This window comes from Dysidea avara, chromosome 5 (assembly GCF_963678975.1).
Source record: "Dysidea avara chromosome 5, odDysAvar1.4, whole genome shotgun sequence".
Taxonomy (NCBI): Eukaryota; Metazoa; Porifera; class Demospongiae; order Dictyoceratida; family Dysideidae; genus Dysidea; species Dysidea avara.
In genome coordinates, this window is record NC_089276.1 from 12,216,998 (window position 1) to 12,233,807 (window position 16,810).

Consider the following 16,810-nt stretch of genomic DNA (forward strand, 5'->3'; position numbering starts at 1 on the left):
AATAGGCATCTTGATACGATAACCATGTGGATGGTTCAGTGATTCAGTAAAGCTTTAAAAGGGGGTTAATGCAAGTAACAATATCACAGGGGATAAAGTATCACCTTGGAAAACACCTCTTTGGAATGGTATAGGCTCAGTTTCCCACAGTTTACTTGTTATAATCACTGATAGAGTTGAATAGTGAATGTAATGAATTATGGGTGAGGGCACCTTGACAGCTTCCAACATGTTAAAAATCAGCCTGTGGGGGACAGACCCAAAAGCATTCTTCAAGTCAAGGAATGTCATCAATTTTTTTAGATTTTGTGGTCGATGGGTAGATTATTGTAATGAAGATGGGTGAAAACGTTGCTGTTTGCTGAGCCCTGGCCGCTCCAAATGTTTGTTTAAGTCTATCAGAAGCAAGGGGCAAGATTTTGATACCTGATATTTTGCATAGGGAGATGCGGTGAGTGCATAGCAGTTTTGTATAATGATCTATAGAGGATCTAAACCCAACTGGTAATAGACAGTACGTGATAACAATGATGGTATGCTGGCCTCTCCAAACGCACATAGATTCCAATGGCGCTGCTACTGTGATACCACTGTGGTGTACTGAGTTAGACCAAAGAAGCGGCAATGTAAGATTAGGCTTTATAGTGGTAGTTGTCATTGACCCGCTGTACTATAGCGCACCTTATTTTTATGAAGGGGAGTGTCGCTTTATAGTTGGTTATGAATGTAACTTGGACAACAGTTGATGGACTATTTGACATTGTGAGTGATATTTGTTGTGAAAGTACAGTAAATGGGTGTGGTGTTGATCATGATTTGTTAAAAAAATCATTCAAGCTATTAAATGGAGCTGTTTGATTTGTTGGTAGACTGTATAAAAGTTTTATTCATTTGGCCACTTATAGGAATCACATATGAAGCCAAGCAGAGTGAAGTCTGGCTTTTGTTACTGGCCGAAATGTAAAGATGGTTGATTTTCATCACACTTGGTAATATTACATTTGGTTTTCAGTTGCTGTCTACCACTACTCTACCTTCAGTATATACATTGAAAATGCTAACTAAAAAACAAGTATGGGTGTATCATAAAACTTCAAGATTGCATCTGCATGTGTGCATTGATACAAATGGGACCATTGACATTATCAAGGTGTCTATATTGGTGGGGTGTCCTGATACAAAGGCATTCATATCACATAGGAAACTAGGCAAAGGGCATCTATTGTTGAGGCTAAGAAACATGAACCGGTCAGGAATCATATACTATTTGCCCAACCATGCATCAGCCTAGCCACACCACAGCTGATAATCACAGTTAAACCCTGAGCTCAATCTGTCCTGTTGGCCCTGGTAATCATGAAAGGCTGGCTATCTTTCTGCCATGCAACATTGAAATACATCATGCCCAAAGTTCAGACACAACTTAAGTAAATTATAGCTGTCACCTGCTGTGGTAAGAGGTGGTCCGGTTACCAAGAATTGCAGAGGTGAAGTACACCTTTAGCTATGTTGGGACCTACTTGACATGAGTCACTAGAGTCACTGACCAACACAAGAAGGTAGGGATATAACATGGTTGGTAAAATCAAATCTGTGGCCATTACCATCCATGACAGCAATAATTAGCCACCATGTGAATACTAATACTAGTGCTGGCACTCATAACAACATCTCACCACCTGATGCAGATAGCCACATTTATCCATCAGTAAGATATACAATATAATATCTAGCCACATTTATCCATCAGTAAGATATTATATATCTCCAATAACTGAGAAGGTGACATGCACACTAGTAACATTGCTTGCAAGCATGTTGAACAATTAAAGTATAACCACTTGACGATGACTTGTTGAGGACACCTCACTAATAGGACACCTTGATAATCAGGACAGTCATCCATGGTCCCATTTGTGTTAGTGCACACACATTTCAACCCTTGAAATCATGACTGGCATCATCGGCTGTGATAAGAATAGCTATATTGTTATATTGGATAATTGATTGTATACAGTCGGAAGCTCAGCAGCACAACATTTAATAATGCCTCTCATTGTAGAGGCAAGCTTACACTAGTAAAGAAGGAATTTTAGACTGCAGGGATTATAGCTATAGCCATTATACTCTGAAGGAGTAGTATACAGCAGCATTTACTGATGTTGTATTGTTCTTTTTCCTGGGAGGAGCTGACAGCTGGTTTTTTTGTTAAACTACAGTAATGTTGCTGAGTTTGACGTGATTGTTCAAGGTGTCTCTTAGATTATGTTAATAATACAGTATGCCATATTGAGGTTGAGCTTACTGTATTACAGTTGATTGCTAATTGAAACCACATTGCACAAATTTGCTTCTTATGTGAAACCTCTCAAACTGTGACGCTTCTAATGTACATTGAAGTGCTCATTGAAGTGCTCGTTGAAGTGTAATGTGAAAAGGCCTTAAGACCAAGGCTGAGGTTAACCAACTGTTATCAGACCAAATTACAAAGCAGATAAGGACGTTTGTGCCTTGCAGCACTTTTGAGAGGCTGTAAATAGCAGTGCTGACAAAACTGACATGAATTTTGTCATATGCCATGGCAGCTGACTCGCTTATTATTCATAAAGTTTTCTCACCTATCTTATTCCACTGGCCTAGCTTGATTGGCAACCTGTGAAGCTCATTTACGTTTAGACGCAACCGTTGTATCGTTCTTTTAAAAAGCACTGTGAATAATTAGTTTACAGCTTCCTGCGCCGTAAACTTGTGGCGCGGATAGTGAAATCAAAAAATTCAATAATTAGTGGTGAAAAAGTTAACTTAATTACATATGGCTTCTAAAGCACTTGCTATGGTTTCTTTTACTGGTATACCGCCACCTTACTGCTCTCTATTGTCAGTTACTTAATTGATTTTGTAATTATTTTCTGTATGTTTTGTGTTGTATTCTTGTGGTTGTATCATGTGTCATGTACTATATACCATAATGTATGTGTTTTTTTTTTGTTGTGTGTACTCAACCAGGGAAGAACGGCTAGGGCCGACTGGTTTTGAGTTTAAATTATAAATCAAATCAAATCTCTCTATAAGGACATGTGGCTGCAAAAGCATTTCACAGAAGATAGAACACAGCTATATCATGAGTGTTATGCTCCTTTGCGCCTTGCAGTGCTTATGAGCTCCTGTTGTTATCAAGCTTGTACCATAAAATCATTGTCTTATACTATGAAATTTTACTAAGTATAGTTGCTTCATTGATACTAACATCATGCATTATAATCAAGACACTCTCTAACTATATGCACATAGCTAAGTAACCTGAACAATCAGGCAGTTATGCCGCTGTACAAGGTAGATACCAAATGAGAACAAAAGTCTAGTAATTAAACTAGTATGTGCATGGTACTGTCAAACTATCAACACGTTGCTTTCTATTCTATAAGTTAACAGCTAGTTCTTCTTATCAAGTTCCTTCATCCAGTCAATGTAGTCACTAAGATGTTCTCTTAGCTTGTCCTCATCTACACCAAGACTGGATAGGCTTCGATTATACTTAGGATCATATGTATTCTTCCTCTTTGTGCGATTATGTGTGCTGCTCTGTAGTGCAGAGGCTTTAGACAACATTTCAACTGGTAAGGGAATGTTTAAAAATGAGTAAATGTTTTGAAGTGTACCAGTCAAGTTATTAACATAACTAGTAAAAGAGATGGCAAGTTTATTTCTTTTGTTCTCTTCAGACTGATTATAGAACAACATTTCCTCTTCACAATAAGATATCTGCATTTCTAACGAATAATCACGCACTACTCTCCATGTCGATGGAAATAGTCCAAGAATTTTATGTGGTGGACAATCAAAGGAAACCACTTTTGTCCAATTAACAATACTTTGAGATTGTGCAACAGGATCTCGTACTATGGTGATAAATTTTGCACCATGATAACTGTTCTCCAAAATTTTAGCAGCAAACAAAAAGTGCCCTTTAACCACCATACGTTGTTTAGGTGAGCCTCGGTGATACATCACTTTCTTCATTATACAATCATTTAGCTCAACAAAACATTTGCAAAACTCTCTGTCCACTGGATGGCTCTTTAAGGCACAAAAGACAAACCCCCACTTGTAAAATGAACAACCTAAATATTGACAGACAAAAGTTAAAAAGTGCCCTATGCCAAGCATAACATCCCAACTTTCAGGTTTGTATAAACTCATGTTGTGGCGTTTCTTGAACTCTTCTCCAAATGCCGATAAAAACCTTGCCTCAATACGCTCACTTATTCTCAGCATTTTCAAACTTGGTAACACCATGTACAGTCTCCAAACCCAAATGTAAGGGAAGAAACCTTCAATTGTTAAAGGATGAAGAAAATTCTCTTTATCCTGACCTTCTAAATAATCGGTTAACTGTGTGGAGCCACTGCGGTTACCCGATAAGATAAAGACCGGATCCTTAATATCAGTTTTGTGGTATGAAGGATAAAGGAGTTCATCCAGGAACCAACAAACTCCTTTAATGGGTGACTTTATTACAGCGTCAAGTATGGTCTGGAATACCAAAATTCTATTAGTGAAAGGAATACTATCCTCTGGTTTTCCATCCCTCCACGTAGCAGTTAAATACCTGTAGAATCTAGACCATGGTGGTATTGTAGGGGGTCGTCCCCATACGATCAGACCAGGCAGGTATAATGGTACACACACTAGTGATAACGGGATCCACAATAACGTTGTGATGCACTGAAACAGGATAGATTTAAAAGCGCTGAAAATACTTGGTCTTAGAGGTAGGTCTTCAACTGTGTTTATATCCTTGTAGTACTCCTTTCGTCCTGACATTACACGATCGTCTAGCCAGCTAATCACCTGACTTCTTTACGCGCCTTAAGGTTGCGGGATACCCATCGCTACCGGATGTAATTAATAACCTGACTGAAAAAATTTCTTACGTAATTTTGCACGTGTAGTGAGTAATATGCTACCTCGCGGTTAATGAGGAAGACAGAGCAAGAAAGAAGGATATAATAGTAGTTACAACAGTGATATTATTAGTGTACAAGTAATAACGGTATTTAGTCTATCTTCAAGGAACAAAAGTGTGAAAAACGATCGCTACACTTTCTTTTCAAGATTTACAGTACATCATAGAGAAGTTCAAGGGGAAGACGAGGATTCCACTTGCTGCATCCACAATGTTTCGTCAGTTATCCACTCCTTGGGTTCGCGTATTGGCTGACGAGGAACGGTCAGCTCTGGCAGAATGGCACAAAAGTAGAAGCGTTTCAATTTGGGGAGTAGTGACAAGCAAAACTCTTCATCGTACCTGATTCTCTCCCCGAAACTGTCCTTGGCAGAAATAAAGAAATCACACCAGGTTCGACCAGTACAAAGCATTGCAAACTGTACTTGATGGTAGTACTCGTGGCTGTGTTTCAACGAAAAACGCCCTTCAACATCGGTCAAACAACAGCATTTCTTGTTGTCAATCGCATCTTGTAACAGGCTATCCCTGTAGCTGTATGGATTTTTAAATTCTACTAGGCCTTCTGGTGGTAGAGGTGAAGCTGATGGATCAATCACTAGTCCATCAGGTGTGGCAGCTAACCAGGAATAAGTGGATGAAACAACGAGCCCACAGTTCTGGTTTACTGAGGCTCCTACTGATCCACAGTCAGTCCGTAGCCATTCAAGGTACTTAATTGAGCTAGCCTTTTCTTGTGTCAATCCGTATCTAGTTGCTGCGTTACCTTTAAAACTGTTGTACAACTCTGCTTTACTAGAGGTGCAGCTGGTGTGGTTGCACGTCGCTGACAAATGGCCTTCACATTGGTTGAGGTGATTCTTAGTCTCCTTTCAGACTTCCAGATCACTGAAGCATGGTCATCATCACTGTGCTTGGAAGTAAGCAGCTCAATCTCCTTCATTTTGGTGCTACTGATAACAACGGTGGTTCTATAGAACCTTAGCACAAGGTCCTGAAGATGAGAAGAAGGAAGTTTGTTTGGAACATCATCTACATCAACTCCACCATCATGCCTAAAAAGAACATTTTAGTAAGTTGTAATTAGTGTGTGCTTGTATGTAGAATGTGTTTATATGGTACGGTGTGCATGTGTAGTTTGTATGTATGTGGTGTGTGTATTACCTGGCATACGCTCTTCTTGAACTTAGACTGTTGTCAACAGCACTGTATTTAGCTTTCTTCCTCTGCTGTTTAGATTTATCGATTGCCTTCTGTTTTCGATCCTGCTCCACTTGTTGTTTCATCTTCGACGCAGCAGTTTGGAACACCTTGGATGGTGGAACTCCTACAGCCTCCTGCCATGCCTCTGGTCCCCAAGATGGTCCCATGTTACATCGGAGACCGGCACCAGCACAACGACCCTGCCATGAACCACTTTGGATCCGGTTAATCTGTTTTCCACCGTCAAACTTGGAACAGATATGCATCCAACTCTCTGCAAGGTTAGTTGTGAAATTACCTATAATATACGTAGCTGTTGTAAAATAATGGTTTGTATTCTATTTACCTTACCGATTAGTTCTGGAGCTTTTCCTACCAACCTACTGAGGGCTCGTTGGATATCACAGATCATTGCTGGATCAATAACACTCTCCTTGGCTGCTGGAATATCGCGTACTTCTTCAAGGCATTCATCATTTGTGGCATCTACCCAGTGCTCTTCATGCTCTATAGTCAGCTCACAGAGATCTTGTGGACTTATATCACAGACGGAGTTTGATGGAGGAGGAACAGAACAGGTACTAGATGTGGTGGGGTTATTGATGGGTGTTCTATCACTGTATGCTGTTGGCCTAGGAACACTTGGTGTTTGGGGTGAATTGGTGCCACTTGATGGACTGGAGCAACCTGAGAAACTTGATAGGCTGGAGACACTCAACAGGCTTGATGGAGTGGAGACACTGGATGGACTGGAGACAAGACTCAATGGGCTGGAGATACTGGATGGACTGGAGACAAGACTCAATGGGCTGGAGACACTCGACAGGCTGGAAACAACTGACACGCTGGAGACACTCGACAGGCTGGAAACAACTGACACGCTGGAGACACTCGACAGGCTGGAAACAACTGACACGCTGGAGACACTCGACAGGCTGGAAACAACTGACACGCTGGAGACACTCGACAGGCTGGAAACAACTGACACGCTGGAGACACTCGACAGGCTGGAAACAACTGATACACTGGAGACACTCGACAGGCTGGAAACAACTGACACGCTGGAGACACTCGACAGGCTGGAAACAACTGATACACTGGAGACACTCGACAGGCTGGAAACAACTGATACACTGGAGACAATTGACTCGCTGAAGCTACTTGATGTTGACTTACTCTTTTGAGCTGTTTTGCAAAAGTCTGTGCTACATTTAGAATGGTCACCAAAACAGTGATAAGGGGCATTCATCAAATCCTTTTGCAACTTGGCAATAGCTGACAATCTATCTGATTCCTTGCTTCTCATCGCTATAGCACAGCGAGCTGCCTTGGTAAGTCGTTTACGCATAGCTTCTGTTAACTTTCCCCTTCCTTTGTAGCGTGGATTGTCAACTACTACTGTCTCAAGATGTGTACGCAAGCACTTGACAGCATGATTGGCACACTCAATCTTCTCAATGGCAAAGCCCCAAGGAATACTGCTGACTAGAGCATGCCGAACGGAGCTATCACCATCTCCAATAAATTTACTGTACTTCACACCATGTTGTTGAACACACATTTTGAAGCCCTCTACAATGATATCTGTCTCCATTGCTGATGAGGAGCCGTCCCAGTTTTTGAAGCAGGTATGTTCAGGTGGTTTATCATTGGTGGCTAGGGCACATACACTGCAATACTTATTTCGGACTCCCATAAACAAAATTTTCCCAGTTTCATACCCAATAATGATGGCCACACCAGACTTGGCATTGTAAGAGTGCTTATGGGTGCATTTGCTCCAACCTCCATCCAGTATGACAGTGATGGCTGGATCCCCCAGACATGTAGTGCCCCTAGCTATAGCAAGCTCCCGCTCCTCTTGACCAGCTAATTTCATTGATTCCTCCAGAAGTGCACCCCACCATTCCCCAATTCTTCACCATTCCCCAATTCTTCTTTCTGTAGATATGAAACAACGTTTGTTCATAACAGGTACACCAAGCACCGCCATAGTTTCCACAAGTGTTGAATGACCACCACCAGTAGACATCTGACCCCACACAGCTGCTACGTTGGCTTCCCAGTGAGGTTTGCCAGTTAGACCCTTCACTTTGGATGACGTCCGGAGGGTAAAGTCTTCACTACAATTATGACAGTGAGTAATAAGTGTCGATGACAAACCATCACGACGTTCTTCTCTAACTGGGACAGGTTCACTGGAAAAACTGCAGCTGGAGGATGAATGGCAAGAAGCAGCATGGCTAGTGATGACTTGTAGGTGGTCCTGAAGGTGTTCCAGATTGATTATTCTGCTACCATTTAATGGTGGCATTGGATTGATAGGGACCACTTGTGATGGCTTTACTGGAGGCCTTCTCTTCTTAAATTTCCCTCTGGATACATGAGTACTGGCATTCTTTTTGCAGCCCATGTAGCTAGCATCATCTATTATTGCATCATATAAATTGTGTATGGATTGTAATATTACATAGCTGCATGCAATACTGTGTCTTACCTGTAAAAGCACCAGTAATCTACAGCTGAAAATCGTTCGCGTACAAGAAGAGCTCACAATGATAGCTAATGAATAATATTACAGAAAATTGCATTGTCTTTGCAACAACCGGCCATGCGCGGTTTGAGCATGCGCGTGTTTTGAATAATAAAACGCGCGTAATACTGCGGTTTTCCAAGTTCTTGCAATGGAAAGCGTCATGCGCTAATAATGTGTCAGTATGCGCAGTTCTTTAAAAACTCCTGTAATATTCTGTGGCTGTCGAGTTGTATGCGTAGGCATCCTTGAAGTCTTGTGAGTCAGTAGTTGTCACTGAAAATCCACTGTTGAACAGCTGCGCACGTACATGCTTGTATAGCGCATGACGCTTTGCATTGCAAGAACTTGGAAAACCGCAGTACCGGGTATAACAGTACGCAGGTATAAAAGCCGTTCAATTCCACGTCAGTTAAATCATTGCATAACCGGAATTATACACACTTTTACGGCATGTATACCAGGAATGGTAGGGTCATCACTAGTTAGCAAATACCAAAACCCTGTATTGCACGCATTTTATTATTCAAAACACGCGCATGCTCAAACCGCGCATGGCCGGTTGTTGCAAAGACAATGCAATTTCCTGTAACATCTGATGCGGTTACTTGTCGCGCCAGATTAATGGAACGCATGCGTAAAAATGGTTGGGCTTGCACAGTGAGTTTTTTAGCCAAAAATTTCGATTGTCGATGTAGCTATTCTTATTTTAGAGGTAGAGACCACTAAAATAAGTTCACGGCTAGGGACAGACGAGCCGATTTTTGAATGTCACCTTCGAGTGGTCGAGTGCGGTATTGGTAAAACCGGGAGGGGAGCGGGAGATTGCTTGGTAAAATCGGGAATCGGGAGATCACGTGTCAATCTTTGCTGTCACAAGTAACACACATACGTAGCTAGAGCGCCTGCAGTGCTGTGACGAAGAAACTAATATAAACTAGTAAATTATGAGCTTGAGGGGAAAAATAGCTATAGCTAGATAAAGTTTGCATGATGGCCGTATATTAAAGGCTTTCATTAGAGCTTTATAGTTATTAGCAGTGAATGCATAAAATTGTATTGTGTGGGTTTTTAGCACAGTAATTCACAAAGTGGCTATTTTAGTGGACATAAAATTTCTGAAAGGTAATTTCAGTGAATACATGCAGCAGTTATTTGGCATATTGGATTGTCTTACAATAATGAATGATGAGCAACAGGCCTCCAGTCCTAGCTACATGGTTCTGCCCCAGTCTATACTAAAGTTCATGCACCCTACCAATCTAAAATCCATTCAACTAAACGTGATTAGACTTCCCATCATTGCCAGCAGACTTTCAATGGATAGACTGAAGTACAGTACACCAAGCATAATTATTCTCTGAGTATACAAAACACATTAATAAATCATAAAGTGTTAATTAGCTACAACATACAGTATGTAAAATCAAAGCTGCCTAAAGTAATATGCATATGACCCAGTTTTGTTCTGGAAATCATTAAGTTTAAAAGGTTGAATCCTGTGGCTTCTCATGCCATCATAATATAATGTTTGACCATACCAGAAGCAAACTGCAGTAAAATGATTGTCACTACAAACACTGCAGCCAGCTAGTTGATATCCATGACCATATATAGTTAAAACTTTTGGAATTGTCAATATTGATCTACCAGTCAAGGACTGGATATCAATCGGGATCATCCAAGGCACTCGATTAAGAAATGACGATGCCATTACCTGTGGTACACCACGGCACTCATAAAATGTTTCTCTGTTTCTGCCAGTTATATTTAATCGGTCAGTAACTGCATGGAGAGATTCATTTGGTGGTTGGCAATGAAATTCTGCACCACAGTAACCAACCATATCTCCAGCTATAGGAAAAATTTCATTAAAGTTATCTAATCCAGAGCTGAAGGAAAACGTAGAAGGGTATTTTGTTACCTCCGTGTTATGATTAGGGCAATGCTCAGAGGTACATTTAAGTTTAATTACCAGTTTCCAGATATGTGTGAACAAGCAAAGACACCTATTATTCTCACCACCAAAACAATCATATTTCAAATTATTCTCCTGAGAAATTGTAAGATTTAATCTTGATTGAAGCAAATGCAAAAATAGTGTTTTTCCTTCATCCAGCTTTCCTTTATTCATCAATACAATTGCTGCTTTGAGAGAGTTCTCAGCTTCACTGTCACCAAAGGTATCCAAGAAAGATTTGTACTGTTTGCAGTGGAGTGACAATATTGTCAGGAAGTTATCAGAAGTGCAAGTGTTGGTGTATTCATTGTGCATCCATGGAAGAGATTCTGGTACAGTACATGCACTGCAAAAAAAATCGGCATTCCGTTTGGGTATGGTAATGTCACATGCACTCAAAAAATACTTATGGAACCAGTTGTCACACTTTGAACAGTTGTACATGTTGAATTCTCGCTGTGAAGTGCCATATAGCGCGGCAGATGTTGATCCATCAACCCATGGTGTTTGGCAGTAGCAAAACAGCTGAACCATCTCTTCTGCTTTCCCGCGATAGTCCTTTTTAACTTGTGAAATGCCATTGACTGTTCCAGTATCATCTTGTTGCAATACTGAAAATAACTGTGGCAAACCTTTAACCAAATCAATGCGCAGTTTTCCCAAATCCGTATCCGGTTGTTTGCAAATGTGCAGGAGCAAAACTGCAGTTATAATCTCGGCTTTTGCATTCTCTTTACTGCTTTGCACTCCAACATGAATGGTATTCACAACTCCAATGTTTGAACGAGTGGCAGTTCCTGCATGATAGTTTAGTTCTGCATAATCAGGGTCACTGTAACTTGATACAACCTACAAAAATACATTGCAGTAAACGCTATCTATGCATGGATATTGTTATATAATACCTCTACTCTTGGTGTTTTATCTTCCATATCGTTTAAACGTCTCAAAAAGGCTATTTGATTACTCCTTTTCGTCTGAAGTACTGCAATCTTTCCAATGTCAAGATCAGTAACTTCCTAAAGGAATGATAAATTTTAACAGAGGCTACATATTATATGAATGAAGATATAATTACCTACCTTGTCAATGCTTGGTTGCAAAACATAATTGTACAGGAGAATATCTTGACAGACAACATTTAACTCAGATAAGAATCGGTCCCAACAAAATTCTTCATTTAAAACTTGACTCTTCTTTCACATCTCCTTATTTTAGCACTACTGCTGGCCTTTTCCTTTAATTCTAGCAGAAACTGAGTTAGTGGATGATTTGGTACACAGGCCTCTTGAGGTGGAATTGAATCTGTCTGATGTACAAGGGTTGTGGCACCTAATAAAATTTGCATGTACAAAATTTAACGTAAAAGTGCTACAAAGTTTTTAGCATGTCTCACCGTTCAATTTCTTTTTAGGAGCACATGACATCTGTTCTCCATTGCAACAACTATTGTCTGTATCCAGCTGGCCTGCATGTATAAACATTAATAAATAACATGTGTAGTTGTTAAGTACTGTTTTGTGCACATAAACAAGTACACTTACTGTTAGGATGCTTCCGTTTCTGGGAACGAGAATGAGATTTGTTTTCTGTGCCTATAAATAGAAAAGTCACTAAATATAGCAACATAAAATAGTATCAACTGTATACGTACGTTCTTCCTTGATGCTAACAAAATCTTGGTCATCAGCAACTCCTTCAACAACTTTTTCTTCTAAGTCTTCTGGTTCTTCTGTAAAATCACAGATACTTAAAATTGAATTCATAGCAAATAAGCACATTAAAGTTCCAATTGCTACATTATTAAATTAATATGCTTCTATAGCTTTACCTTGGTTTATTTCCTCTGTTGGACAACAGTCCTTTACTCTGGGTGGTTTCCTTCCAGATGGTCGCTCTTTGTTTTTTCTTCTGATTTTTTGCTGTAGCAAGGTCATGTTTGGGTTTGAGAAAGCATCAACATTCTGCCCAATCATTATTTTGCAAGCAAGAATATGATAGCAGACACCTGAAGCTGGACAAGAGCAACTCTCTTTTGGATAAAGTCTGACTGCATATGGTGTAGTACCATCTGTGCCCATAACCATCCAACAGCCAGAATTTACTAATGAAACTTGCTTATTCTGTATAGCTTGATAAGCTAGTCCAAGTTGGCTATTTGGTGGTCTGTTAGTTGTCACATCAGCAGCATTTCTATTCTCATATCCGGTCTCTGTAGAACTGGTTTCATTGCCATTATTCAATTGACAATAAATGTCACCCTTAGCTCTAGCTACAATCTCATCTGGGTTAACCACTTTCGGTAAAATAGGCATCAACGAGGGATCTCATTGACAAAACAAAAACCCGTCTTTCAGTTGCCACGAACCACATTGATGTGAATCTCGAACCTGTTCTGCCATTCGGATTTCTGGTATGGACTAGAAATCCGAATGGCAGAACAGGAGAGTTTTTAAACATTGTGTGTTTGAAGATAAGGGTCGACAAGTAGAAATCACCCATATTAAACACAGTGTCATAATGAAGCGTCACAGGTTCTGTGGATAATTTCAAAGCAGTTTCTAGCTCTTCGATTATTGGCTGTCCAATCATTTGGACAATTACATTAGGGTGCACAGAGAATTTTCGTATGAAATCAAGGGGTTCACCTTTCGATTGTTAAACTTTAGTTGATGACACAAGTGGTACGTGTTAAACATTGCATCATGGGATAGTCTGGTATGTCTATCCACTTCCTTACGAAAATTTCTAACTTGATTTTGATCTCTAGGTGTGAGCACTGCATGTCGAGGTCCACCGCTGCTTTCATTGACTAATTCTTGATAAACAGTTCGATGTGGCTTCATTGAATCTTTCTGTAATATCTAAAAAGCATATTGCATATGATCATACGCACGTTTTGTCTTTAAATCAAATCTCACCACTCAAATAACATTTGCATTCTATAACATAGGCCATTCAAATTTGTAAAAGTACTGGAATTTCATGACATAACCTTCTTGAAGAAAATTTATGTGTCATAAAAGGTAGGCAAATTTTATATGTCCATGTTGCCTCCTTTATAGGTTTGGTAACATATACATATACCAAACCTATAAGGTATATAGCTATTGATAGGTATAGCTATATACCTTATCAATTATACTATGCACATTACACTCAGACGGTCTTTACAATGCAAACTACTATAGCATATAAATGTGAGTTGATTCACAAGACTTTTTTTGCTCACCTTATCCTTCAAATGTGGTGCTGATCTCACAAAATACTTGGAATTATTCTTACTGTTCCGATGGCTAAATCCTTGATATAAGGTGTCATCCTCAACGTATAGTGTAGCATAAAATGTTGCCCGATACCCCAGAACTCAAATCTTCTGAATCGGTTATCACCCTTTTTATCCACAGAATCAAGATCAATGGTACTACTTTTTTTCTTGAATTCACATCCTCCATGTTTGACACTGTAAGATCCTACATGTACCCATCTGTATTGATCGCACCTATAATAATTGCAATGTACAATTTATTTAATTACTGTATGACTCTAGAAATATAGTTATGTAAACTTGTTTTGTTAAACTGAGACAAGCTAGCTAGCTATATTGTAACTATACTCTTTAATATCAGTAGACCTAACCTTAGCTTTTTCTTCTCTTGTTCCCATTTGTCCGAATCAGGCCCGAGGTTGTAGATATACAAGCTGCCGCCTTTTGGCTGAACAGGAGGATCTACACTAATCTGTAGCTTTCCACTGATAGCTTTCGAGAAGTAATTATGCGCCTCCGCAGATGTCAAGTTATTGACAGCGTCTTCTACTGCAGGAACACATAGCACATCTTCCTCCATTGTGCATGCGCGGCCGCACTATAGCTACGTGCAACTCTATACTTGCAACGCTATACTTGCAAAATCACGCCTGCCGTTCGTAGCAAGTGAGAGATTTAGTTTGCACGTGATTACAAGTGAAATATTTAGGAGAAGTCGCACGTGATCTCCCGATTCCCGGTTCCTGATTTTACCAAGCAATCTCCCGCTCCCGCTCCCCTCCCGGTTTTACCAATTCCCCCATGTCCCGTCGAGTGTAAATTTTATAAAGAATAGATTGGCTTCGGCAGCTGCCGTTATAGCTTGGGTGGGAGCGATAGTGTAGATGATTTGAAAAAGCTCTCGTCAGTCCCTCACAGTTATTATCATGAATTAGTAAAGCTCTTTAAATAATTGAAATGGGATTCGAGTACGCCGTTTCTGGGCTAGAAGATTTTCATTATTTGTGACACGCCCTACTGGATTCTCTACGGCGAATGCTTTGGGTTAACGGCTTCTCACGAAGGTGAATACAGTATAAAACTATAATTGAAGCGATAAGGTGATACATTGCTGTACAGTAGAAAAATACCTGTAAATGCTCACACGTGTGTGCAGATGTTATACGGTATCCCGTAACCTTAGTTCGACACGTTTTGTGGAACTTTCCGTTTTTGTTTGTTTTACGGTTTGATCAAGGAATGGCATTCAAAGCGCTAAAAGATTTTTCTTCATCAGTGAAGTAGATGTCTAGCTAGAAGTTAAATAATGATACGCTTGACATATTTGCAGAATTGCAGTTCTTTCTGTTAGTTGTCTAGTTTTATTTGAAGGTAGACACAGCACTGCTCAGTGATTTGCCCAGAAGGCTAGATTTGTCCAATTCAATGTATACAAATAATTACTAATTAGGTACAGATTAATTAATGTCTATTTGATTGTGATCGATGTTGATTCTATACATGTGGGGGTAAGGCATTCTCTCAAGAGAAAAAAACATAATAGCTAGCTCATGTAAGCATCTGTTAAATCTGTCCAGAATCCTCATTGTTGTATGAGAATACTTGTAAACTTGTAGTTTGGAATTTTTATGGTTGCACGATTGTTGAGAAAGGTGTATTTACGACTGACTCAATTTACGATGGTATTGCATGTAGTAATTGTGGTTGCATGTAGCAATCATAGTCATTGAATATCAATCGTACTGTATCACCTTTGGATCTTTCTATAGGATTATCATATATTGTACATTTTCCAGTGTTGTTTGAACCATAGGTTATATGGAGGGCCATAAGTCCTCTTTAATCTATGGTTGAATTATGCTTTAGACTTTATTTGAAGATATGCTTTATAGACTTCTTCCTTCATTTGTAATTTTGTTAATTTGAGGGATGAATGACATTCATTGTTTGGTCAAATATTATATGAAGTAAGTAACCTGTCAGTATTGGAGAGTGTTTTTTACCAAAACAGAGTAACACACTTAGTTTGCTATGATTTGCCACAACTGCATGAGAACCTTAAATAGTGTAAAGATCACGATGGAGTTCAGCACTGTCCTCGAAACTAACATGATATAGTCAGCTGGAGGGTTTCACTACCATGTATGTCATTATATACTGAAACCATAAAAGCAATTCTGCTGTGATCATGTGATGTTGAAACCATATTCACATGTAGTGATGTAGCTATATTATATTCTTGTTCAGATTCATTATAAAGCAGGATGTGGTCCATTCATTTGACATTGTGTAATGTGATCGCTAGTCACTATAGCTTACACAAAATAATGCTAACAGCCAGCATTGGCCGAGATCAGTTAGTTAGTGTCCTTTGGCCATGCAAGTGAATAGAAACTGCTATGAAGAATTGCATTCATTTGGAAATGCAAACAAGAAAACAATCTTTCAATATTAATTTTTCCAGCAATATAGACATGGGTATATCCAATTTGGTTTCCAGATTTGGTAATGAATTATAAGTGCAGCCAGGGTGCAGTCCCTGCCGCTGATAAATTTAGAGCATTAAAATGCTTTTAAAAATTAGTAGATTCATAATAGATTCATAATTTCATCATAGATAGTAGCTATAAATATATGCTTGGTTCCCTTTAAGTGTCAATTATGGTTTATATAGTACTACATTGTCCAAATACATAATAAATTTTACAATAAAACTCAAGATCTAGCTGTTAAACTATTCTAGTTAGGCTCATATTCATATGACACTATAATATCCATTTTAAAATTTATTCTGTTACGAATGTTTTATTAGGATAGTTTGGCTGCACTATTTACAGTGCTCCCTCGATCATCCAACTCCCTTGGGAACAAGACATGTTC

The 16,810-nt window shown here is 39.4% G+C and overlaps 3 protein-coding genes across 4 annotated transcripts; 1 reads left to right on the plus strand and 2 right to left on the minus strand.

Annotated features, from left to right (window-relative positions):
• The first annotated feature begins 4,954 nt into the window (after window positions 1–4,954).
• LOC136257053 (uncharacterized) lies at window positions 4,955–8,738 on the plus strand. Of its 2 annotated transcripts, XM_066050169.1 has the most exons (8): window positions 4,955–5,676; window positions 5,766–6,038; window positions 6,204–6,450; window positions 6,528–6,747; window positions 6,806–7,500; window positions 7,549–7,797; window positions 8,144–8,306; window positions 8,363–8,738. In XM_066050169.1, exons 3-5 carry the CDS (start codon window positions 6,335–6,337, stop codon window positions 7,322–7,324), a joined length of 855 nt encoding a protein of 284 aa, XP_065906241.1. In that variant the 5' UTR covers window positions 4,955–5,676; window positions 5,766–6,038; window positions 6,204–6,334; the 3' UTR covers window positions 7,325–7,500; window positions 7,549–7,797; window positions 8,144–8,306; window positions 8,363–8,738. The 2 variants fall into 2 exon arrangements, with proteins under 2 accessions (XP_065906241.1, XP_065906242.1); XM_066050170.1 differs by having other exon boundaries at window positions 4,955–6,038; window positions 8,117–8,306.
• A 1,036-nt stretch (window positions 8,739–9,774) lies between these two features.
• On the minus strand, window positions 9,775–11,835 carry LOC136257052 (uncharacterized). Its single transcript, XM_066050168.1, has 3 exons — window positions 11,745–11,835; window positions 11,568–11,681; window positions 9,775–11,511 (listed from the first exon to the last, which is right to left on the minus strand). The coding sequence occupies exons 2-3, from the start codon at window positions 11,592–11,594 to the stop codon at window positions 10,129–10,131; spliced, it is 1,410 nt and encodes a 469-aa protein (XP_065906240.1). The 5' UTR covers window positions 11,595–11,681; window positions 11,745–11,835; the 3' UTR covers window positions 9,775–10,128.
• A 7-nt stretch (window positions 11,836–11,842) lies between these two features.
• Window positions 11,843–13,083, minus strand: LOC136255000 (uncharacterized). Its single transcript, XM_066047722.1, has 5 exons — window positions 12,494–13,083; window positions 12,317–12,394; window positions 12,207–12,257; window positions 12,059–12,130; window positions 11,843–11,994 (listed from the first exon to the last, which is right to left on the minus strand). The coding sequence occupies exons 1-5, from the start codon at window positions 12,975–12,977 to the stop codon at window positions 11,843–11,845; spliced, it is 837 nt and encodes a 278-aa protein (XP_065903794.1). The 5' UTR covers window positions 12,978–13,083.
• Window positions 13,084–16,810: the final 3,727 nt, after the last annotated feature.

Coding starts and splice junctions, on each gene's coding strand:
- LOC136257053 (XM_066050170.1), top strand. CDS start 6,335: ATGTTACATCGGAGACCGGCACCAGCACAACGACCCTGCCATGAACCA. Junction 6,451..6,527: donor TGCATCCAACTCTCTGCAAG/GTTAGTTGTGAA, acceptor CTTACCGATTAG/TTCTGGAGCTTTTCCTACCA. Junction 6,748..6,805: donor ATGGAGGAGGAACAGAACAG/GTACTAGATGTG, acceptor CTGTTGGCCTAG/GAACACTTGGTGTTTGGGGT.
- LOC136255000 (XM_066047722.1), bottom strand. CDS start 12,977: ATGCCTATTTTACCGAAAGTGGTTAACCCAGATGAGATTGTAGCTAGA. Junction 12,395..12,493: donor AACAGAGGAAATAAACCAAG/GTAAAGCTATAG, acceptor GTGATTTTACAG/AAGAACCAGAAGACTTAGAA. Junction 12,258..12,316: donor TGTTAGCATCAAGGAAGAAC/GTACGTATACAG, acceptor TTCTATTTATAG/GCACAGAAAACAAATCTCAT.
- LOC136257052 (XM_066050168.1), bottom strand. CDS start 11,594: ATGGAAGATAAAACACCAAGAGTAGAG. Junction 11,512..11,567: donor ATAAAACACCAAGAGTAGAG/GTATTATATAAC, acceptor GTATTTTTGTAG/GTTGTATCAAGTTACAGTGA.